The 25,708-nt window shown below is 43.0% G+C and overlaps 1 protein-coding gene across 5 annotated transcripts in view; it reads left to right on the top strand.

Annotated features, from left to right (window-relative positions):
• Positions 1 to 25,708, top strand: part of VPS13D (vacuolar protein sorting 13 homolog D) — a 241,012-nt gene that overhangs the window by 152,707 nt on the left and 62,597 nt on the right. For 4 of the 5 annotated variants that reach the window (XM_061184936.1, XM_061184937.1, XM_061184935.1 and 1 more), the window contains 2 exons: positions 103 to 237; positions 1,389 to 1,556. In XM_061184936.1, coding sequence (XP_061040919.1) covers positions 103 to 237; positions 1,389 to 1,556 — 303 coding nt within the window. Of the gene's footprint in view, positions 1 to 102; positions 238 to 1,388; positions 1,557 to 25,708 lie in introns of those variants that run through there. The other variant, XM_061184938.1, reaches the window with a different exon arrangement.

Here is a 25,708-nt window from a genome sequence, read left to right as displayed (position 1 = left end):
GAAAGTTGACATGACTTGTAGCTTTCATGGAATTCAGAATTACAGTACCCTGGAAGGCCATCATATGGCTAAAGCATATCGTTGCCTTTCTCCCCTAACTAGGCCCTAAAAAGCACCTTGGGATTTCCATTGATTCGGTTTGAAGATGCCGTGATTAATCTGGATCCATTCACTCGGGTACATCCCTATGAGACCAAGGAATTCATCATCAACGATATCCTCAAACATTTCCAGGAGGTGAGCTTTGGAGCAGTACTTAGTGGCTGGAGCATTAGCAGAATGACTGTTTTAGTTGTTTGGGAATTCTGGTTGCTGAGATGTCACTATTGACAACCCAGATGAACATTTCAACTCTGATTGTTGTGTTATGGGTCAGATCACAGCCCATGAAGTCCACGCACATCATGAAAATCTTGAAGCAGTGCATCTCATTTATGAACGGATAATCTTGTCTCTCAGAACTGGTCTCAGGGGCTTCCACTAGATCAGTCACAATCTTAAGGGTTTAATTGAGGCTTTCATGACAACACAAAAGACTGTGAATGTGAACCCTGTTTGCCAGGCATGGGCCTACTTTCAGCAACCGCATCAGTGTTCTTAGAGCCTATGAAATCCTGCCCTAGAGCTGAACTTAAAAAGTTTTTATCAAGTTGGATATTTTCCATTTTGTATTTATTATCCAGACTGCAAAGACCAAAATCTAAAGCCAAGGCGTACTCTTCGATGACTAGATGGGTCAAGGTCATATCAAATTTATTAGCTGTCAGAGTTAAAGTGTATCCTATGCGTGTTCCCTTCTCTCCTTCCTCCCTCCTATTTCCCCCCTTTCTTTCTTTGCTTCCTTCCTTGACCTCCCTCACCGGTGATATTTCCACTGAACTGTGAGGAGAGTGAGATAGCGGATCTCACTGGACCGCGGAGTCAGGCACCGGGGGCACATAGGAAGTGGCGGGTTGCTGGGTAGGTCTGAACATGCCCACTCTATGCACCACCCGCTCGGCAGACTCTGAGGGGGCTCCAGGTCTGCTCCCTCCCTCACTTTCCTTTTAAAACTCTCCCCGCTGCTGGCTAATTCCCTATTTGTAGAGCGATGGAAAGGAGAGTGTGCTGTATATACTAATAAGTATTTGTAAAGAGCCTTACCTGTTTCATAGCTTTTTTTTCTTCTGAATGGCTTCGAAGAGTATAAGTACTGAGAGTATTGAGAGAGGTTTAGGGCAGAGCTCACGAAGGGCAGGAGCTCACAGCTGATGAGAATTAAAGGGTGATTGTTGGTGTTGGTGGGAATGGAGGACAAGAGAGATTTCTAACCTTTTTGCTTGGGGTGCTCGATCTGCAAATATAAACAGGTGCTGGTTTTCTTCTTCTTTCCCTGCTCCGTTTGACAGGAACTCCTCAGCCAGGCAGCTCGAATCCTGGGATCGGTGGACTTCCTTGGCAATCCCATGGGGCTTTTGAATGATGTTTCTGAAGGGGTGACTGGACTGATAAAGTATGGAAATGTTGGGGGCCTTATCAGAAATGTTACACACGGAGTATCAAACTCTGCTGCCAAGGTAAGGAAATAGAGGTGAAATTCCATTGTAATTAGCCCCAGGAGCCCTCTACATTACTGTAACTTCTTTTAGAGTTAATAGGTTGTGAGACGTTACATACATGGCCTTGGCTTCATCGCCCACGTGCCCTGCCTTTCCCGCACCTCCAGTAACCCGGCCCCAGTCCATCAAGTGCTCTGCACTCTCTCCCCTTCCTCCTCTCCGTTCCCACTGCCTTCATCCAGGCTCTGGTTGTCTCTTCCCTCGCCCACTGCCATAGCCTCCTGCCCCCTCACTCCACTGCGGCTCTCACAATGCCTCCAGAATGAACTCGCTTTATAAAACATAGAACTTGATTGTGCCATTCTCCCGCCTAAAATCCACCCGTTATTACCCACAGCTCACAGGATAAAGTCCAAACTGTGGTACGGCCTTCTAGAGCGAAGCAACCCTTTAAGTCATCTGAGTCCGGCAGCGGAAGGACAGCAGTGTAATTCTGCTGTGTCTTGCTGTCTAGCTGGCTTGTTTGTTCATTGGACTCCTGTTTGGTGGACATCTTGTTATTCCATAGTTTAATTTTTGGCAGGAGCCGATTTTACGTGTGAAGCTGGAAAAAGGTGAACGTAGTTGAAGGGGGGTTGCTATTTGATAACATGCAAAAGGCGTCTAAAGACTCTGCTTTCCTCCCCTTCCCGTCAGCTCGACAGAGTTTCCTTCTAGAGACTGACCTTTTCACGAATGACCCAGCATTGGGAGAGCGCCTGTGCTCCCCGCTTGTTTACCATAGAGCATTGTTGTAGCAAAGTCATAGGTGCACTTGTGCCGTGGCCACTAGGATGGTGGCTTCACCGTAGAGAGCCTTTCAGGTGCCACATAGGAAGTTATCTTGATGAGCAGGTAAGGAGGTAGAGTTGAACAGCAACATTTCTGTGTTACGTAGCATTCTTGGTAATAATGTGTGAAAGTTGGGAATTTATTCCTGTTTTCCAAACTCTTTTCTAGAGCTGATGGTTCTTTAGTCAGATCAGGTTTTTCAATACAGGCAGATCTCGTTTTCTTGTGCTGCACAGATAGTGCGTTTTTTACAAATGGAAGGTCTGTGGCGACCCCACGTGTCCAGCACGTCTGTCGGCGCCATTTTTCCAGCAGCGTCTGCTCACCTCATGTCTCTGTGTCCCATTTTGGTCATTCTTGAAATATTTCAAACTTCTTCATTATGATGATATTTGTTATGGTGATCTGTGATCGGTGATCTTCGATGTTATATTGCAAAAAGATTATGATTCGCTGAAGACTCAGGTGGTGCTTAGCATTTTTTAGTAATAAGGTATTTTTAAATTAAGATGTATGCATTCTTTTTTTAGACATAATGCTGTTGTGCACTTAACGACAGTGTAGTGTAAACTTAACGTTGTCTTCACTGGGAAACCAAAAAATTTGTGCGACTCACCTTATTGCAATATTCGCTTGATTGTGGTGATCTGGAACGGAACCCACAATCTCTCCAAGGTATGCCTTTGCTGGACTTACATTAAACCAGAACAAAATGTACTGTTTGGCTTGTGGTTCAAAATAGGCAACACTCTTAACTTTTAGAGAAAGGGTGAAAGGTAGAGAGGCAAGAGACTTTCTAAATCATGGTTTGGAAATGGACTCCGGGTCATAGTCTGAATGAGTGTGCACATTTCTGCCTTGAATCATTGCCTATGCTGCCCTTGGACCTTCACCCCTGACAGCAACATAAAAGTGGCACAGATTCCTCAATGTTCTTTTGCTACTAAACTTGATATAATCAGATGCAGTTAAAATATTTACTTGTATACACCTGTAATTTATATAATATTGTACATCACCTATACTTCAATAAAAAAAATTTAGTTGTAAATGCTCAGTTTAAAGATTTTACTTAATTTTTTAAAACTCTAATTAACATAGGACAGTCTCTTTGGTTTTATAATTCCTTTCTTTATTTTTGTACCCCTGGGCTTTGTTTTCATTTGGAAAAAAAAAAAAAAAGGCACTTATGGTTTATTGAAAGGCCTTCCTCAGCCTGGAATATGCCCTGACTTTATAGCTTACTATGAGAATAAAATGAGATATGACCTTATGAAAACTTTGTAAAACATGAACTGAACAAGAGAAATGGGTTTTCACTTTGACTCTTAGGTTTACATCAATGTAAAATGTACAGACTTTAGCCACCAGGAAACCATTAATGCCCTTGAAATGAAAGTCAGTATATTATAGTCTACAGAAGAGGAGGATCTCAGGCTCGGAGAGTGGGAGATTCACACTCCGTGTGGGCCAGTTTGGCTGTTAGGACCCTCTAGCTACCCTTGTGGATAAGAATGAAGACATCAGGAACTTAACTTGCCTGTGAGCTCTACACAGGTGAGACCTTGTGTGGGTTTCTCCAGAGTTTCTCTGCAACATCCCGGTGAAAAGGTTGGCGCTTTCTTTATTCTCTCTCATTCGAGGACATCTCATTCATCATCTTCTTCTGTTTCCCCTGGAAAACTGTTTTTGAAGCTTGAGGGTCAGTATGAGAATATAACTTAAGCAGAAAGAAAGGGCAGCATACTCCTTACCTCCACCCTCACTCCCAAATCCATATGAAGGCCTGGGTGGCAGTGATCTTGTGTCTTGCTGGATATCATGCTCTATCTTGTTGTTGGATTTGCATAAGGGTACTGTTTTCCAGGACCCAAGGCCTCTTGAGTGGGAACCCTGCTGCCCATGTGGTCGGCGTCCTTCTTCATGCTTTTTCTTGCCTTTAGTGAGCAAATCAGTATTGGCGTCACAGACTGCTACTCAGAGGAATTGCTATGTAATTTATTTTGATACCAGGAACCCTGGGTGTGTTATAACAATTAGTCCATATATCTATCATGAGAAAGCAAAGAGACTTAAAATTACCACTTCATTTTGGAAATGGTAGCTTCAAAAGCCAGGTCTATCAGCTAAATGCCCATTCAGGTCATCTGTGATTCTGCATGTATGCAGTTTGGCTAAAGATCTCCATTTTCTTGTAGTTTTGTGGGTTGAAATCAGACCTTTAATGTTGCTTTGGGGGAATGTTTTGTTTGCTTTTCTGTGTACACAAGAAGAGTTTAAGGAAGTGCAAATGACCACAGTAATCAGCTGTTGGCCTGTGGGAAGTATTCCTTTAAAGAGTGCCTGAGTTCCAGTGGTTAAAGAACGGGGTCAGACAAGACAGAACTGCACCTCGCCGAGCCCCAGCCAGCCAGCCCCACTTGGCTGCAAAGACCAAAGGGCTGTAACCTTGTTTTTTTTTTTAAAATAAATTTATGTATCTAGCTATCTATTTATTTATTTATTTTATTTTATTTATTTTTGGCTGCACTGGGTCTTCATTGCTGCATGCGGGCTTTCTCTTGTTGTGGCGAATGGGGGCTACTCTTTGTTGTGGTGCGCGGGCTTCTCATTGCGATGGCTTCTCTTGTTGTGTAGCACGGGCTCTAGGCACATGGGCTTCAGTAGTTGTGGCACGTGGGCTCAGTAGTTGTGGCTCGTGAGCTGTAGAGCGCGGGCTCAGTAGTTTTGGTGCACGGGCTTAGTTGCTCTGCGGCATGTCGAATCTTCCTGGACCAAGGATCAAACCTGTGTCCCCTGCATTGGCAGGCGGATTCCCAACCACTGCGCCACCAGGGAAGTCCTGTAACCTTGGTTTAATAGGCTTTGAATATAGTGGAGAAGCCCCATAAACCTCGTGAAATTAATTATAAATATTGTATATATGTGTATTTCCCTGAAGCAAGGATCTGAAGTTTTTATTGGATTGTCAGAGAGGTTCATGCCTCCCAAGAGATAATAAATCATTATTGTAGACATAGGGTTGAGCATTGAGGGCACTTGGTAGTCAGAATACCTGGGTTCTAATCCCATTCCTACCCTTAAATAATCTTTTTCTCTGTTGATCTTGAGGGATTTTTTTTTTTTTTATCTATGAGAAGGTGATGGTAATTCCCCCTGTCCCACTGACCTGAGGAGCAAAAGATTTGAAGATGTTAAAACCCAGTGAGGAGTTAAAAGGGAATTCATTCTGTCACATAAGAAGGTAATAGACCTGCGGGTCTTAGTTGTGTGTGGGTAGATGTTGTGAATTATTCACAGCAAATTTTTAATTTCAGGTCTACCATGTCCACTTCTGGAATTTCTCATTACATTTTAAACTGTTATTTAATTTATTTCATATCAGCATCAAGGAACCAGAACTAGGAGGTAATCTATGCCCTTTATCCCCTTTGTTTCTCTTAGCCTTTTCTTCTGTTCCCCCAAACCCCAGAAATCAGCTTATGGATTCCAGATCTAAGGTATATGATTTAGGGATTAGCCACCAAGCTGTGAGCATCTATCCCTTGACTCCCTTGCCTGGATCTTGGTAAAATGACTCTAACCCTTTGAGTAGACCCTCAAAGATCTGATCATATTCCTAAGGCCATGACAGGATGATTGCCTCTGGAATCCTTTCTAGGAATATGATTTATTTAAGAAAAGCACAGCATTTCAAATTCCGAAACCGTGTCAGAGGAGCAGTTTCCCTCTGCTGCACGAATTGAAAAGAGCATGCTTTTCCCTAGTTGGGTGTCATTTGAATATCTACAAGAAACTCTAACCTCTTTGAAAGCCAGAGAATTGGGGAGATATTCATTGAACAAATTTCCTCTCTTAGATAGACTCTCATTTCCCTTCTGTCTATGATTATTTTGTGATTATTTTCATATACTTATAGAAAAATTACATAGTTATTCTTAAAATTAAAAAAAGTTCTTTTCAAACCAAGAAAGTCTCAGATGTTAACAGTAGAACAAATGATTCCATTCTCTTTTCTGCCCCTGTAGAATCTGAGTGTTTTCTCTGTACAGCTGTCATCTGGTCTTCCTAAGGGAAGAAAGACAATAGTGTACTTAATTTCTTCCAGCAAAGGAGAGGAGCACTTTTGATCATCACTAATGGAACCTCTGCTCTGTTCTGTCCTACTTTCCATCCCTCTCTTTGTGTCTTTATCAAGGCGATATAGGATGCTTTTGATCTTCGGTACTTTTTTGACCTCAGTTATGTTTTGACTCTACGCTTATGAATGCAAATATTTTAATAATTTTCCCTGTTTTTAACTAAAAGTTTTTCATCAAAGGCAGTTGTTCATGGAATTAGAATTCATGGTTTATTATTCACTAAAGGTTAGTTTTACTGATAACTTTTACAATTGTATGATAGGTTTCTTTCTTTCTCTTTGGCTTTAGAGCATTTATCTCTACCAAGCCCAGATTTCCCAGCTCACATTCTACAGATCTAAATTTTTGTCAAGGAGATATGAATTTTCTTTCAGTTTTAGTTAATACATTTTATTCTATATCGCTTTAGCCATTGTTTTATTGTTTTAAATCAGTTTTGTTTGTTATGAATTGGATAAAGACCTAATAGCTTCATATATTTCTTGGTGCAAAGAGCATTAGTAGGAAAAAGGTGCAGGAACAGGGTTGAAACTCCCTGCTTCATTATGGAAAACATACTCACTTATAAACATTAGTTGAGCACCTTCTCTTTGTCAGGCCTTGTGATAGACTCTTTATGTACATTGTCTTGTGTATGTTAATCTCGATTCTTCAAATCAGGAAATCGAGACTTAAAGAAGTTAAACAATTTTTTCAAGGTCATAAAACTGGAGATGACAGGGAGAGTATGAAACCAAGTCCAGCTAATTCTAAAGGCCTTGTTTTTCCCTCTCTGTGATGTCTCTCCTTTGTGTGTGTGAGGCTTTCTTCCAGGCACTATAGAGAACATGAAAAGTTACTTACTGTTAGCTTCCCACCAGAAGCTTATTATTTGACATCACTTGGTTAGCTTGTAAGGTGACTGCTGTCACATCACCCATGTCACAAAGCAGGCCCTCAGGAAATGGTGCTGGTTGTGGTCATTCTTGTGTGGGATTAGTTATGACCGTCGCCAGCTCCTTTATAGACAGTAAGAACCTTGGTGATTGCAAACGTGGTTTTACTCATGTGATATCATTTGATCATCAGAATAACCTGATCAATAGATAGGACAGGCAGTATTAGCCCCAGTACGTAAATGAAGAAACTGAGGCCCAGAGAGGTAAGGTGACTTCCCCAGGGTCAACCAGGAACCTGTGGAGCCAGCACCTGATCTTCTGCAATGGCGTCTGAATTTTCATTTTTAGTTGCACTTTGGAGATATTGCTAACTGCTTGATTTGTTCTAGACATTCCTCTGTATGTTAAAAAATAAAAACAACAATGAGAAAAGCAAAGAGCCCTGCCTCGACTCAGAATGAATTTCGATAGCTTTTAGGAAAACCATCTGAAGATAAATACAAGCAAGTTAAGTGAGGAAGAGAGAGAGGGAAATTGAGACTGTTTGCATAGTTGAGTAGAAAACCTAGCTAGCACTTTAGATGGTATTTTGTTCTTTGGTCTCTGTTCTTTGGGGTACCATATGTGGAGGAACCACTTCCCTTCTGAGAGAACCTTTCACTGGCCCTTTGTGCCCAGGAAACCAGATTTGGGGCATAGCAGTGATCCAGTGGAAACTGACTTCGTGTCCCTGCACCCAGGGATTCTCAGCCAGCCCCTGCCACTGGCCAGCCTCCTATCATATATACTGTGACCTGGTTGAGGGCAAAGGGGTCCATCTGCCTTTTGTTTAAGATAAACAGCATTTGTTTGTATTTGTTTTGTAGGCAGTCTATTTATAAGGCTCAAATGAGACTAAGCCACTGTTTATTCAAGGCAAAAGTTTTATCTTTGCACAAAAGAATGTACTGGAGTGCCTGCCTGCATGATTCCGAAGGGGAAAAGGGAATTTATGACTTGTATCTGTTTTTGTCATTATGTATGACTGCTCCATTTTATAGTTGAGGTGATATCCCCATAATAGCTTTTCCATGTACCTATAAGCAACTAAGAGGTGAATGCCTTCTTATAAGCATTGGGGTTTTAGTGTATTTAAGTTGGCATAAAACTTTAAGTTAAATGAAATTCACTTCAGACAGTGATCTATCCCTTAGAAAATGTAGAGTTTTCTATTTTCAGAAAGACTTTGATCGAAATAAGTCACCCAAGGGATTTCTTTTCCAGCCAAGAGGAGGTGCCTTGAAGTTGTTGTATACAGAGAAATGACTCAAATTCTTGGCAGCAGAGCTTTTGTTTTATTTTCCTCTGATAACCTTGAATACTAAAATGATTCTCTTAGTCTGAGCTCTTTTTGGTTAGAGGCGAATTTTAGATGCTGAATGACCCAGCAGTGACCTATCCTAACTTGGTCAAACCTCAAATATTTGCGGGAATTGGAAGTGTGTTGGGCGGGGGCGGGCGGGTGAAGTAGAGGCATGAGAATCCCATGAGTGGCCAGAATTCCCAGGCAGTCCCCACCTTGCTCCACTCAGCAGCCTTGCTCATGAAAGAGCCTGGTGAGTGGGGCTTAGCTGTCCTCTTGTCCCACCCTAATTGAGCAGCTCGGCCAGAAGTATCAGGGAATGACACCACCATTGACTCTCTGTTTTTGAAACAGAAAGATTGGAAAAGTTTAGGACTTGTCTTCATTTCTTAGTAGTAGCTCAGCTAAGAGTCAGGTCTTTAGTTATCTCCTTAGACCGAACATCTCATGTTTCAGAGGCATTCACTCTGTCTTCCTACACTGCAGTCTATGGTGGTGGAAAAGTATGTTCAGTTGCTAAATTGAAAAGACAGGAAATATTTGTGGCCCCCAAAGAGTAGTGGTTTTCTACCCTAGTGTAAACATGGTGAGTAAAAGAATAATATGTTCAAGCTTTTCTTGGGTTGACTGGTTACCCCAGAGATGTGGTAGTTCTCCCTTTTCTGCGTTTCAGTATTGTTCGTATCAGTATTCGGCCTTTCTTGAAAAATTGTGGCAAGCTTAAATGAGAAAAACTGTAACCCATTTTTATAAACACGTGAAGAACAAATCAAATTCTAATTCTTGGCAGTAAAAAGTCAGAACACTCACTCTGTTTGGAAGGTCCTTTTGTTTTTCTGTACCTCTTTCTCCCCTGTAATTGTTATCTCTCTCCATCTTGAAGAAAAGCTAGTATCATCTCTCCATCTTGAAGAAAAGCTAGATCAAAGTGTTTTCTTAGGAGAAATAGGGGATTCCTTGGAATATCATCCTTAAAAGTCAGAAAAGGATGTGTAGCCATCATTTATTGGGTGGCTCCTGTATGTCAGGTAAGGAGGGCTAGGAGCTTTACAGATGCTGTCTCATTTAATTTTCACGTGTACCCTATAAGGAAGGAAGGATTATCTCCGTTTTACAGAGGAGAAAAATGAGACCACAATGGTCAGTTACCTTGACTAAAATTTAATAATGAGTATTGGAGTCATAAGTTTTAGGAACAAGTGATTTGGGAGTCTGTATATTTTTCCTCCATATAATGCAGCTTCTCAGACATAACCCTCTACCAAACCCAAGCCATTGTAGAAGCTAAAACACAAGCAGTTGAAGCTCCATTCATTCCCAACTTTTTTTTCCCTTCTATGTTGGACCTTGGGATTTTCCAACTGTAATTTCCAGTCTTGCTGAATTAATCTTTACTATCGGGGAATCCCTAATCTCGTGTAAAAGGATTGAAATGGGACAAAAAGATTGAGTTTTCCTTAACCAAAAAGAAGATGACTTAAAATCGTTTGAGGAAGCTGGCTGGACTTTCTCACACATCTGATGTGCTTAACCCAAGATTTATTCAGATTTAAATAATTTGATTTGCACACTCAGGCCTTTCCTCCGCTTTGACGGGGGAGCAGACCAGAGCTCCGGGGCCACCTCAGCGTGTGCTCCAATAGCCAGCTTCCTCTAAATGTACATGTCAAATTGTAATTTCCTTAAGCTATTTACTGAACTTCACTACTTTAAGTGTTTCTAAGCAAGTAGGATGTCATTTTAAAATTTGGTTTTCAGCACAGAGGTCATGAAAGTAGGGAGACTTGTGCTTTCCCACTATCAGTTGATGGCAGAATATAAACTCATTCTCTCCAGTAAGTCCTTTTCTTTCCTTGCTCACCTCCCCTTACTCTGAAGTACAGCTTTTCACATTTTGTAGAGGTGTTTATGTCTCTGAGTTCTGCTGGCACGTTGGCTTTCAGACGCTTAGTGACACCATTGCTGCAGTTAAGAAGCCGGATGGAGAACGCTGGGGATGGTGTGTTGTCCTGAGAGTTCTATGGTTGATCAGTTCTATTGACCTGACCCGGGCTTTGCTTCTTGGAGAAAAGGAGAAGTAAGGTTAACTCATTAGAATTTAATAATCCCTTATTAGAATAATAATAATGCCACTTGATATCCGTCTTGATTTCCAGTTGTTGATGAAGGACTTATATCTCTGATCCTGTCTATAAGCCTGAAAGCAGGTGACACTTTTATTTACTGCCACTGCAACTGCTGCCGCCACCAGGAAGAAACCGAGGCCCAGCGGAAGTAAACAGCTTGCCCAAGGCGGCCAAACAGAAAGTGGTAGAGCTCTGGGCTCCTTCCTTGGCCTCTGACTTCTAGAACATTGCTGGGCAGTACTTCTTGAATCTTACCAGGTACTATAGAAACCAACGTCTCCACCTGAGACTCGGGTTTCCGGTCATCGGTGTGGTGCGAGCCATGTTAGCACACCTTTCCTGCAGAGGGGGTTTCAGAGAACATGGGGGGAGAAAAATGTATCTTTCCCTAAGGAGGCTTATTGACTCATTCATTAACCACGTGCTGTGTACGTGAACTGTTTGGGAGCTCACAAAGAGAAAGCGTGATGAGAACAGTTCTTAGAGCAGCATGTTTTGTGGAGCGGAGGTGGTAGGGAGAAAAATTTCAGCTTATATCAGGACATTCCAATAAGTGATTTCTACATTGTTGGAGGTGAGTGGAAATAAGCGAGACCATGGAAGAAAAAAGGATGGCACTTTCAGAAGGGGTGAGAGTCTGGCTTTGCCTTGGCTTTCCTCAGAGCCAGATGATGACATGTCCAGGCCTGACCCTTAAGGGGGGCTCAGCATGTCCTGAAGTGGTGACTTGGAGGCCCAACTGGGCAGTAAATAGTAGCAGAGACGCACCGCACTTAGGTCACATAGGCAAATGGCAGTGACAGCTTTGCGTTTCTTTGTTATTAAGTACCAGCGGGGAAGCCCTCCTGTACCATTTGTAAGAACAAGGAAATTTCCTAGTTAGGCACATGAGGAGGGTGGAGATAAGCCCCAAAACTAGGAGCCAAATTGGGGAAGTCAAGTGAAGTGAAGAGAGAGTGGCAGAAAGCTGGCCATCTGGATCCTTTCTGTTTCCCCGGTCATGCTTGTTCTCCCCTCATCTTTGCACTGTTGCTTATAACCTTTCCTCTCTCTGGAATGCCCTTCTCCCCATCTCTGGCCAAATGGCTCTGAGTGTGTAAGGTCCAGTCCAGATCCCTATAAGGTCCTCCCCGCTCTGAATTCCCAGAGCACTTTGTGCTTCGGTTAGGGCAGTGACCGTGTTTTTCCTTGGAAAATACTAACCATTTTGTGCACATCCCAAACATCCATTTAACAAACATTTATCATTGTCAATTAGGTGCTCAGTTCTGTGGCAAATACTTAGAAACGTAAAACTTAAAAAAAATATTTTTTTGAGGGATATGGAACAGGTAAGCCAGATAAGGAGTAAGTCGGCATAATACAGAGGGAATAAGTATTGCAGCTGGGATCTGTGCAAAATCTTTGCAGTTTCATGAGATAAGTGCAGTGGGGGCCAAGGGGAAATAACACTTTATTCTGTTCCTCAAGGATGAGATCGGCTTGAGACAAACTGTTTGATGCAATTGCCTGCTTATTCGTTTGCATCCCGGAGTAGATGTAAAGCTCCTGGACGGCGAAGATCTTACTGTCATCAACTGTTGCCAGTGTCCCTATGACTAGTCATAAATATTTATTGTAAGAGAGTTGAGGGGATCCCGGTGGTTCCCACGTGGGCTTCCGTTTATCTGGTGACATTTTCACGTGGTGTAGATTCAACAAATAGTTATGAAATACGTGAAACACCTGCTGGATTTTTAAATTAACTATTTTGTGGTTTTTATGTGGAATAAACAGAAACTTTGAAAACGTTTCTTTATGACTTTCCTCCCAAACATGTCTGTAAGCTGACTGAGATGCACAGTCATGGGCTGTGTGTTGAAATACAGATAGGAAAAGGCTGCTGACTTCCAGGACCCTGTTTCTTCTCCTCCGCTCCCCATCACTCAGGTCTAGGATACTGACCTGGATGGAATGAGGCCAGGTGTGCATTATTGGATCAGGCCCAGGCTCCGCAAGGTAGCAGGAAGCCTTGGGAAACTATTATAGGGGGAAGAAGGGAAACCCCAGTCCCTCTTAATCTAATGAATTAAAATAATATTTATGGGAAATATCTGTTTGCTTTATTAGAGGAAAATGTTTAAGTAAACATTATGTAACATATTGAATTTATGTAACAACACATTGGTTTAGAAGCAACGACTTTCAGTGTTTTCACTGAAATGAAAATTAAGCAGAGCATGCTTCCAAAAACAGCCCATTGTTTTAGTTTTGCTGCCTTTGTCATGTTTCAAAGCAGGATATTTTGGCCAGATGGATTATTTTCTCTTTATTGGTAACTTGGAAATTGGCAAGGATGATGTCAAAGTTAGTTATAAAAGAAGAGCTACTAATATCTCCTTGTAGTTTTCTGGCAGTTTAACCTTTGTAGCATACTCCTGTTACTGTTTGATCTTTACAAACCTACAGGAAAGAGTACAAGTATTATTATTGCCACTTGAGTCACAGCAAAGGTAATGACTCCTGGAGGCTTAGCAGGGAGCTTGTAGAAGAGGACAAGGACTCAGGCCTCCTCTGTGGCCCCAGGCTCTTTCCATAGACCACATTGCTGCTCTAGAAAGCACACTTTCCCCCTCAGGCATTAAAGCGCTTTCATGTCTGTGAGATGCTTTAACCTTGCAACATCCCTAGGGGACCAGCAGGGCCGGTGATGGGAAATTCAGCCACACGGGTTGAATGGTTTTGCCAAAATCATGCAGTCAGCGTTGGCACCAGTGGCTGATGCCCAGACCTCATGACTCCAAGCCCACTGCTTTTCCCGCCAGAATAAATCTCGGCGGAGGGCCAGAGGAACTTTCTGACATGGGGAGACAGCTGTGGAAAAGTGTTACTACCAAGAGAGGGCCTTACTTTGCTGGCACCCATGCTGTGTTGTGTGAATGGTTGGTTCTAAAATCTCAGATGCGCGCGAAAATCTCTAGTCACAGGATCACTGAGAAAACAGCAAAAGGGGCAAAACCAGGTAGATTTTATCAGCCTGTTTCTGGGAATGCTTCCTACCTGTTTGGATTTTGTGTCCAGTAGTGTCAGCAAGGAAAGTTTGTAAGATTGCTGCAGTACGGTTGTTTAAAAATCAATTGGCAAGACGAGTTGAGGTGCCTCAATGGATGTTATATATATAGAGAAAAATTCTTAGGACTAAATACAATGAAGAATTTGCCACTTGTTTCTCTTTAAAAGTTAAAACACAACCATGGACAATGTCTAACCTCAGTTTTATTTTTTTTAAAAATTGAGTTCTATGAGAAGGCTCTTTTGAGTAATATTTCATGTGGTAACTTAACTCTCTTAACTGCTCCCTTTCCATTGAAGCCCATCTTGTATTCCTCCCAAGATAAATCTTGAGCCTAAAACGCTTCTCACTCTTTCCAGATGAACATGGCAAAGGCAGCTCTTCCCAGGTTTGGACCCTCAACACAACCTCTGATATCCTCGTAGAAATTCTTAGGACACAGATCTGGGAAAGAATTCGAAGACCAGCTTTTCACCCTCTAAAATTACAGATGGAGAAACTGAGACCCAGTGAGGTTCTCACAGCTAATTAGCTGCGGGGCCAGCTCTGAAACTCAGGCCTTCTGGCTACAAATCTGGCATTGTCTTTGAAATGGGGTCAGCAGCTGTGGATACCTGCTTCTTGTCCTTTTAGAAATGAGGGAGAGAAAAGGAGTGGGGCCAGAGCCCTGATGTGGTGTTCATTTTCTCAGCATCCTGTATGTGGATTTTATTTGTTTATACATCTGTCTCCACACTGGACCGAGCTCCTTGAGGACAGGGGACTAAGTCATAGTCACCTGGGTATCTTTAACCCCGAGCACTGTGCGTGCTATGAAGACAGCCCCCGAGGGCTTGTTGGGCTGAGGGATCTGTATTGTGTAGAGATCGGCTCACCCGACCCGGAGGGAAGTACAGCTCCTGTGAAGCGCCTCACATCACTAGTCCTTCACCCATGTCTCATCCAGTGAGTAAACCCCTGCAAAACCGCACCTCACCTAAAAACAAAACAAGACCCCCCCCCAAAAAAACCAAATAGGGGATCCCTCTGTAATTAAAAGGCAACTGATGAAGTGAGATAGAGATAAAACTTGGATAGACACATAGTCTTTGGTTAATGCCAAAATTAACGTAACTTTGTTGGTTAAAATGAATTTTAAGTTTCTCCTTATGTTTATCTGCATGTTATTAATTATGATTGTTGTCATTGGGTTCCCTCTAAAGTTCTGTGTGAGTTAAGAGAGAAAGAAAGGGGGAAAAAAAAAAAGGGACCCTCCGGGACTGGGTCTAACCTAGGGAAGGAACAGCCACTTGCCATCCCCCTGGGTGAGCCCTGCAGATGCCTGGATCTGTGGCCCACTTGGCCAGGCAGCCCAGAAGAACATGATTATTAGAACACTTTGTGTTGAGCTTGTGTCTCTTCTGAATCCTCCTCCAGAACGGCACTAACTGTGCAGCCTCTGGCTGCTGTGGGCAGAGTGACTTGCACGCCAGCCCGGGTGGGTGACTGAGTTTGCCGGGCCGGCCCCCCTTCCCTCTCCCGCGTGTCTGAGTGGGGTGTGGGCCAGGGGACAGGCCGGCCTGGGTGAGGGCTGGCACCGTGCTCGCCAGAGTAGGTGCCTGGAGCCTTCGCTTTCTGCCTTTTTGCTTTAACCTGGAACACTTTAACCAGACAGCTGACCAAATGGCGGTGCCTGAGTCCTGACCCTTTGCCGGGCCGGATGAAATCACCATCTTTCTGTCTGCAAATCATCACTCGGGTCCAAGCCCTCAGTCACCCAGTGGAGCCCCTCCACTTGCTTGTCGGAGCGAGATTGCAAAGAGTTAACACTTGTGCTTTTTCGGAAAGTTATCTGTGAAGAGTATTAGTTGTTTAATAAAGCGTGCCTGCCCTCCCAATGAACCCGCCAGTGACTCTGCAGCTGGGGTCATTCCAAGTTCACGCGGTGGACTTTTGACTGCCTTCTGTGTCTGTGAAAACAGTCGGCAGCTCCTGCGGGGATCATTCATTCAGGCCTGTAACACAAAACTATTGCCAATGGGCACCTGCTGGGGTGGCTTCCCAGGAGGGCTAGGAGGGAAGATACCAGACTCTTCAGGCATCTGCGGAGATAAGAGCAGCAGGGGCTCCACTGGGAGCCTGCTAATCTGACTGCGCTTAGACCCCACTGCCCGGCCCGCAGGCTGGTGTCAGGATGTATTAGGGATCCCCAGTTGGGATGGGATGTGAGCTAATTAAAGGCCTTTTACAAAGAGGAGGGGGAGGGAGAGCGTGTGAGGAGGAGGACGAAGAGGAGGAGGAGAGGAGGAAGGAGGTTTGGAGCACATTCCCCAAATTTCTAGCACATTCTTTATTCCTCTCTTGTCCCTCAAAACAGAAGAAAACAAACTGAAGAGTCTGAACATTTGGTTATTTCTGATCTTAAATCGTTGTTCATTCTGCCTGGTACTATATTGGTTTTAGCTGCTGTTTTTGTGGAATTACATATATTGATACCATTAGAGATTTTTGCCACATTCTCCCTGGAGACATCGTGCTCTTGAAATACTATAGGTGGACTGCTTGAATTCTGCTCCTTTCCCTCCATTGATTCGTCTGGGCAATAAGTACCTGTTGTGGCGTGTCCTAGGTTTTTCCCCTTTTCCTTGGAAAATCCATTTGCCAGCTGTAGGGGGTGCTTCGGGGAGGATCACATACATCAATCCACAGTAAGTGCTCTTATTAAATTTTGGTTGGTGAGATGGTGGTGGTGTGGTGCTGTGGTTTCAAATGTCAGCAAACGCCATCTTGAAAATGTTGTCAAGTACGAGCATAACAGTTCATTTTACAGTCACATTCACTTCCGGAAAAGTCCCCTGAAAGTGTTTGATTACCTGTTCTTTTGTTTATTTAGCCTGTATATCCCTCCTCCGCCAACAAGCGGTAAACTAACTTCTTATTATTTTTTAAATTTTGTTGAAGTGTTGTTGATTTACAATGTTGTGTTAGTTTCAGGTATACAGCAAAGTGAATCAGTTATGTGTGTGTGTGTGTATATATATATTCTTTTTCATATTCTTTTCCATTATAAACTAATTTATTTACAGACCAAGGGTACTTTTAAGTCTGTGGTATTTTCTTAATCTGCCTGGTAATGATACATTTCTTGAAAGCAGTTTTGTTCACACACAAACCCAAGCCTTTATTCTATCACTTCTGATACATTTCACATAAGCTTGACTGTGTGCAAAGAAACATTTAGATTAAGTTCGTACTACATGGTAACAATCTGAGGAAATTCCAGTCAAAAGCCAGCAACCTGTTTCCTTCATTCTGGACTGTTGGTGTATCTGGCTTTGTCTGTGTTCTGATAAACGGTAACCACAATGTTAATTTTGTATTTCCTTGCATTTTGTCTCACATAATCTGTTCTCAGAGCTGACCAGAAGGCTTGTACACTGCCATGCGATTTGTGAAATAGTGGGATAATGAGCTTGATTGTGTGGAATATGTTAGTGTATTATGTGTAAGTGTTTAATTGATCTTGATTCCTGGGTATTGCTATATAGGAAACATGGGATAGATGCTATATGATTGCACAGTTGAGGGAAGTTTTCAGTTTAAGCTGGTAGCTGAATGGGTATCTTTAGAAGTGCTGCTAGCTCATATTTACTGACTGCTTCACCGAGTACCAGGTACTGTTCTGAGTCTTCACATGAATGGACTTGTTTAATCTTCACAGTGACCCTTTGAAGTGCTGGTCCCTGTTGATACAAGAGGACACTGAGGCTCAGAGAAATTAAGTAACTTGCCCAAGGCTCTGAAGAGAGCCAGGCTGGGACCCAGGTTCTCTGACTCAGAGCCTGTACTCCTGGCCCCATCTGGTGCAAAAAGTTGCACCTGTCTAGTGGGCTTCATTCATGGACACGTCTTCAATGTCAGATTTGCAGGGACTAACCATGTAAGGCTGCATTCTCAAGGGGGTGCCGAGAATCTGAGTCACCGTTTCAAGTCCCTCCCTGTAGTTCCCTCTGTCGTATGATTAGCCGTTTTGTAGGTGCTGCGCCGTCCAAGCCAAAGTGTGTGGCTGAGAATGAGGAAGTGCTCTAACCCTGTCCGAGGCACTTAGTGAAGGCATTTTAACTTCGTTCTAGCTCCACACTCTGGGCTGACTAAATATAGACTTATGTGCAAAAAGCATAACCTCATATTAACAAATCTGTTACTTATTGTGCCTACACAGTAAGTTGACAACTGTCTATGAACAACTAAAAACACCAGGATGTGTGCGAGGCACAGAGGAAACAAACATGAACAAAACAAAGGTCTTCCCCCCTCTCCCCCCTCCCCCCGCACCCTGGTTCACAGTCCAGCGCGGGAGAAGGTCCCGTAAGTAATTGTGTGCGTGAACGCGTTCAGGTGCCAGGACAGAAGTCTGTGCAGGGCCGGTGGGGCACTAACGGAGCGCAGGCCTTTGTACCCAGGGAAGGAAGGCCTGCGCCCGACCTTGAAGTCATGGAGATGTTGGCCATGTGGGCACAGGAGGGCACGGGGGGCAGCCCAGGCAGGAGGGACTCAGGGATGTGGAGCAGCTGCCCCAGCGCCGAGGTGGCGGGCCACTGGGACCAGAGAGCGTGCCGTGCCGTCAGCTGTCTATTCAGGGAAAGACTGGCCTGCCGTTTTACTTCCTTCTGTTTTCCCTCCTCTCCCCTTACCGATGAGAAGTGAATTTCAAGGGGAAGGGACCTAACTGGATTTTTCACTTTTTAAGCCTAGTATCATTGTCATGATATGACCATAAATTGCATACACAAAATGTTAACTATTACTTTTTTGCAAGTATTTTTATGTATGTGAGCAGAGTAGCTGCACCTTTGACAGAGGCCAGAACAAAACCGACAGCCCCCACCCCTCCAGAAGAAAATAGACCTAACTTTCTTTTTGTATAATTAGAGCTAAGATCAAATCATGGCCCGTTCACAGCAGGCAGATTGCAAATCCAGCCAAACCGTTCTTTCTGGCCAGAGTGACTCCGTCTAGTGCTAAGTCATGGACTGCCTCCGGCATTTCCAGTTACCCTACCTCCATCTAGATGTGGCAGAAAATCACCCTCCCCGAAGCCCAGACAGACAAACCTCAGGGTCCTTGTTAAAGGAAAAGGAGGTATTTAGACCTCATTTAAAACAACTGGGCTAGAAAGGGAGGGGGGAGGGAGGAGGGAGGTGGTAGGCTCATTTTTTAACTGTGTTTTGGGAAATTAACTTCTCTGACCCCATTTGACCAGTCCATTAAACTGTTTCACCATTTTCTTTAGACAAAGCCAAATAGACATGACCTAAATTTGTGAGGGAAGAGCACATTATATATAGGAATGTGTTCCCCCAAACTTACCCTGCCCCTGTCCACTCCAGTCACTAGATCTTTCTCTGAAAATCCCCCCTTTCCTGTTTCCACCCAAGGCAAATGACAGTGTCCACATTTTGATTTGGAATTTTAGTTTTTCATGTAGGATTCAAAGGGGACATTTATCTTGAGGTAGGAATGGCTACTGTTTCTCCACCAGTGTTCAGACTAAGGCTACATAAGTCCCTCGTTGACTTCTTAGAACTCTGGACCTCAGTGTTTTCCCTACACCCAAAATTGCGGTGCTGGATGGCGTCTGCCCGGCTCTCGGGGTGGGAGACAGATTGGGTCTTTGACTCTCAAGATTGAAGTTAGGTTGGGCTGCTTGGCAAGCATGATAAAGAAAAGGTGCCTTGAGTGAAATCTGATAAAATGTCCATCAGGAATGGACTCTCCTCTCCCTTTCCCGGCTCACCTTGGTGCCTGTTCTGTGGTTGTTTCACTGCCCTCATCACTCAGAGCTTGAGCATTTGTGAGTTGCCACTTGTGTCCTGGACTCGGTGGACTGAGTCACTTTCATAGGAGTTGGAGAAAATTACACATAAAACAGAATGCTGCTTCTTTACAGTTTTCCTGTGTTCTCACCACGTCATGGTTTATTGCTCTTTTCCATGGAAACTTTCTGTTTGGTGGGGAAACATGGTGCTACGTCCAGCATTCATTGACAACGTGAAGGCCGGCATCTCACTCCCTCATCTCTGACAGATGGATAATTAGAGGATGAGACACGTTCCATCTTTTGGTGGAAGTTAACCAGTGTTGGGGTGTTAGTACCGTAGAGCCAACTGCTGAGTATATTCTCATTTGACTTTTCTCTCTACAAGCATTTCCTAGCTTTAGGGTGGCGTACTAACCCCATTTTGGATGCCTGGGCTCTGAATCAGCACCGAAAGTTTTACGTGTAAAGAATTAACATTTGGTCATTTCCTGTGAGCCCGACAACAGTGCTAGGCACTTTATACCGTTTTAACCTTTCTTCTCCATTCTCCTTTCTTCCAGTTGCTCACATACCTTGGGGTCATCCTTGACTCAGCACATCCGTCAGCTGTGCCGCCTGTGGACCTTCCCCTCCCACCCGCTGCTTCCACGCCATCCATCCCAGCGCTCAGCCCTGCCCTGTCTATTGTAGCAGGTTCTGTGTTCACCCTTCCTTCCCCCTTTCTCACTGTGGCTCTCAGTACAGCAGACGGAACTCAGATCGGGTCCTTCCTCCACTCAGCCCCCTCCAGTGGCTTCCCCTTTCACTCTGCAGAGAAGATTAAAGTCTGTGCAGTGATTTATAATGGACACGTGGTCTGCCTCCCCCTGTACTTTTCTAACCTTGCCTTTTACCCACTTGTCGCTCCCCACCCCACTCGGCTCCATCGAACTGACCTGCTTGCTGTTGTGTTACTCAGCTGTCCCTCAGAACTTCTGTCTCAGGGTCTCTGCACCAGCAGTTCTCTCTGCCTAGAATGTTCTATAACCCCATGGTTTTCACCTGCATTTTCTTTATCCAAATGTCACTTTGTCAGTGAGACTTCCTGGCGCCCCTCCCCCATCTAAAATTGCAGCCCCCTCTATCACTACTTCTTATCCTCCCTCCCTGCTTCATTTTTCACTTAACATTTATTACTGCTTTCATTTTGTATATTTATATTGTTTATTGTTTATGCAACTAGAATATAAACCCCAAGAGGGCCACAAGCTTTGTCTGTTTTCTTCACGGCTGCATCCCCAGCGCTTAGAACAGTGCCTGGCACATAGTTGATGCAAAGTAAGTTTTTTGTTGATAGGAGGGAAGAAATGAAAGGAGGAAGGAATGGACGGACCCTGGGAGTTAGGCATTATCTCAGTTTATAGAAGGGACGCTGAGAAGTCGCCGAAGATCACACAGCCAATAAGTGAAGCCAAAATTTACCCAAATGTGTGACTCCAGAACTTCTCTGGTTTCCTTTACATGTCTCGGCCTCACTTGTGACTGCTGTAAACATAGACTCTGTGAATTGTGCACACAGATATAGCAATGTGAATGCACTACAGTGCCTTAAAGGAAACACTTGGCCAGAATCTTCCAGTCTCCTCGATATCCTCTGGCACTCAGTAGATAGAACAGAGGAAGACTTCTCAGCAAAGTTTTAAACCAGATACCCCTCAACATAAGGAAAGTGATTAGCACACGGAGCTGAAGAGATGAAAAAGAACACGTTTTTGAAAATATGGACTTTCAAGTCAAACCAGTGAGCAGTCTTTTTGGTCATTTATTCCCAAAGCTCCTGTGGGTTCATTCCAGGTGCACTAGGGAGACCAGCACCTGTCCATTCCCTAGTTGCACTGTCGTGTACGCATCCATACCCTGTGCCTGGCCCTGTCCCTCGCCCCGGGGAAACAGAAGTGGACCAGACAGTCAGGACTTGAGCGGCGTGCCTTCAGCAAGTGTCTCTCCCCTTTGAGCTTAAAGGACTCGTTTCAGTGGATTCCTAGAGTGAGGTTTTTGTTTTGTTTTGGGGGGGGGACAATCTCCCAATTTTGTTTTCTCATCTTGTTCCATGAAGTTCTGAGGTTCATTTTAAGTCCATTTGGCATTCTTCTTTTGGTAACATAGGAAGTTGAGGCACTTATCTGAAGATTAAGAAACATCCAAGGCAATGATGTCCTGTTTTCCTGCATCTCTGACCCTTATAGACTTTACAGCAGTTGTTAAGGGTTAGGATTAGAGGTTCAACGTCCTCTGAGAGGCCCCATTCCTATCCATCAGCAAAGCCACAGGCACCCTCTGAAAAGACATGGTAGGGGTTCCATACATTTCAGGGAGTTCTTTCTGCCTTGTTTCCCACCTTTTGCCTTGGACTGTAGGTGGTTTTTCTTTTCTTCCCTGGATGCTGCCTCTTGGATACATCCTTAAGCTCGTGTTACACCTGCAGCCCAGGAACATGCCTGGGCTCCCGCTTGTCTGGGAGAGGTGCTAAGAAATCAGGCATTAACTGCTACTAAACATGCTCCCCTGTGTTTCCAGTTATGCCCAGACTTACGGGTATTGAGGGGACACCATTATATGTTTTGATCCCTGATTTGTGTTATTTGCTATAGGAACATGCCTTCAGAACCTTCATTTAATAGAAAAAGAGACAGGGATGCCGTATCTTTTAAGAGATATGGGCACAGAGGGAAGAAAATGGATGAATAATAACTTGAGTGGAAGGGAAAGTTAAAGGAAGGCATTTTTAAGATTGAGGAGATTCAATTGTATCTGTCATTCTGAGAAGAAGAAGCCAGAAAGACTGAAGATACAAGAGAAAAAAGGATTGACTGAGCGATATCCAAGACAGGGTTTTACAAGAGCACAGAGGAAGGGTCTAGGTTTAGGAAGTAGCTCACTTATTCAATTTAAGGTGGGGGGGGTAAGGAAAGAGGGTTTTTTTTTTCCCTTAGTGAAGTAGAATCATTTCTGTGAAGTGGGACTGGGGTTAGGTGCTAGTGAGTTGAAAAAGAATGCAAAGCAAATCTTTATTTTGCTCTAACAGTGTTCCAGGCACTGTCTGCTGGGATGGTACGAAGATGACCAAACCTCCCTGGCTCCCTGTCATTGGAGCATGCACTTCAAGCCTTTCAGCATGCTGCAGCCCGTGTAGCCTTGTGAGAAAAACAGATACAGCATGTTTACGTGACAGTCGGATACCCATACTAATAAAGCTGCACTCAGAAGGAGTACAGCAGTGGTGACCCTGCAGGCTTGTATGCAGGGAGAGGCCATTCAAAGGCTGCGGAGGCATCCGTGACGGCTGACCTGAAGTTGAAAAGTCATAGACTTGGAGCCATTCCTGCTTTGCAGGGGAACGATAAGAGTAGTAACTGATGGGGGTACGTCCCCGTAGTTAACTTTCTACCCACCTTTCTACTAGATATTTCCATCTTGGGTAACAAAGGCCTTTCTTCCTAAATGCAGACCAGTGCCTTTCATCTATTATTTTCTGCTCACGTGAATAGCAGCTATTTGCAATATATTATTGATTATCTAGGAAATAATTGAAATTTAAGATTTGGGTATCTTTTGAGTTTAATTTTAATTTCGTAAGCTGTGTCCTTAAACATTTTCTTGTGGAGTCAGACCTCTAAACCAGCACTCTCCAGTTGAATTATAATGTGAGCCACACTTGTAATTTAAACTGTTCTAGAAGTCCCATTAAAAAAGTAAAAAGAAACAGATGCAATTATTTTTAATATTTTTATTTAGCCCATTATATCCAAAATATTATCATTTCAACTTGTAATCAATATGTAAAAATAATTGAGATGTTTTACATTCTTTTTTTCATCTTAAGTCTTTGAATTCCAGTATGTATTTCATACTTATACCATACCATAACTCATACTGATCACATTGTAAGTGCGCAGTGGCCTCCTGTAGCATGTGGTCACCTTATTGGACAGTTCAGCTCTAAAGTAAGAAATGAAACTAAAGTCATATGATGTTAACTTGTAGCACGTGTTTGAAGAGAAGAGTTTCAAGTCCGTGTGGTGGACTCGATTATGTTAATATGCAAGCCCTCATTTCTCTCTACCTCTTTTTAGTCAGCTTCTTGTCCTTTTACTGAGGGGTTCATTTCTAAGATTTTCCTTGCTTTTAGTGGAGGAAGGAAGGTACTGAATGGAGAAAGGACCTTTATACAGTCTGCTTTTGTCTCCATCATTGCAATGAGAAGTTTTCTACAAGATTCTAATAAATAGCTGTCCAAATTACCTTTATTTTTTTCCTTAGGTTGTTTCTTTCTGTTTTTTCACTTTTCCTGCCTGAGTGGCAAAATTTAGAAAACATTCTGGTTTTGATGTCTTTGAATATGGTGATATTTCAAATATAGGCATAATTTTAAAGAAGTTAATTTTTATTTTAAAAAGTGAATTCTGCCTTAGGTGGCATGTTTAGAAAACAAGTTCCGTAAAATTTTTTTTTAATTATGGAAGAGTCATACATAGAGTATCATATAGTATATGTATACTTTAAAGAACTATCAAATGAATACCAGGACCTATCGTTCAGCTTAAACTAGAATATTATATTAATAGAATAGAACATATTCGTACTTTTGAAGCCTCCCTGATCACGTTTCCTTCTTTCACTTCACACCCTGAGGTAATTACCTCTGTCCCAAATTTTGTGTTAATCACATCTTTTCTGTATGTAGTTTTACCTTATTTGTATGTGTCACCAAACAGCTTTGCCTGTTTTGAACTTACATACAAAATCAAACTAAATATATACTCTTGTAACCTTTTTATTTTAACTCGACGTTACGTTTTGGAGATCCATCCACGCTGATATGTGTGTCTGTAGCGCATTCATTTTCGTGGCTATATAGTATTCCATTGTATGGATGTGTCACAATTTATTGACTTTACTGTTAAGACATTTGGACTGTTCCAGTGTTTTGCTATTATGAACAGGGTTGCTGTTCACATTCTTGTTCGTGTTTCCTGGAGCACATGTGCAGAGTCTCTCCGTTATATACTGAGGAGCAGAGTTACTGAGTCATAGAATATTTATTTTTCCCATCTTTGTGTCTTTTTTATTTTTCTCCTCAGACAACACAAGGTCCTTATAACACTTTACCTCCATTAATGCTTTTTTTTCCCCCCTGGAAACATCTTTATTTCACCTATCTCTTTGAAAGACATTTTTACTGAACTTAGAATTCAGGATTGACAAATTTCTTTCAGCCCCTGAATAATACCGTTCCGTGATGCTCCGTTATTTCTGTTGGAACGGCTGCCAGTATCATTGCTGCTCTTCTGAAGGTGATATGTCTTTTATCCTGTGACTCTTTGTCTTTAGTTTTTAATGATGACGTGCCTAGATCGGGTTCTCCTGTTTAGGATTTGTCAAACGTCTTTAATTTGTAGAGATTTGGGGAAATTTTTGGCTTGTGTCCCTTCAGATAGCACTTCTGCCGCTTTCTCACTCTTTCCTCCTGTGACTCCAATTAAATGGAAGTTGGACTTTTAAAACCATGTCCCGTGCGTCTCTTATGCTCTTGTTTTTCTTCATGCTTTGATCCGGATATTTTCTGCTGACTTACTCTCTAGCTCACTAATCCTTTTTGGTGCTCTGTCTGCTCTCCTGGTTTCATCCATCTATTAACATCTTAATTTGAGTTCTCTGCTAAAATTCTCCATCTTTCTATACATTTTTTTGAACATTACTATCATTCTATTTTAAACTCTGTGTCTAATAACTCTAATGCCCGGATCCCTAGTAAGTGATGTTGTCTGGGTTTTTTTCTTAGTTTTCAGTCCTTTTGTTTGACTTCCATATCTGGTAGTTTTTATTGAATGCTGGGTGTTGTGTAAGAAACGTTTTAGAGGCTCTGCCTGATACGATTTTTCTCTGGAGAGGATTTATATTTCTTCATCCTTCTACTTTCAAGTGCCCAGTGCTTTGATTTCCCCTCATGTGCATTCCCC

The sequence above is a fragment of the Eubalaena glacialis genome, chromosome 3, assembly GCF_028564815.1.
Source record: "Eubalaena glacialis isolate mEubGla1 chromosome 3, mEubGla1.1.hap2.+ XY, whole genome shotgun sequence".
NCBI lineage: Eukaryota > Metazoa > Chordata > Mammalia > Artiodactyla > Balaenidae > Eubalaena > Eubalaena glacialis.
This window is presented reverse-complemented; position numbering and strand designations above follow the sequence as displayed.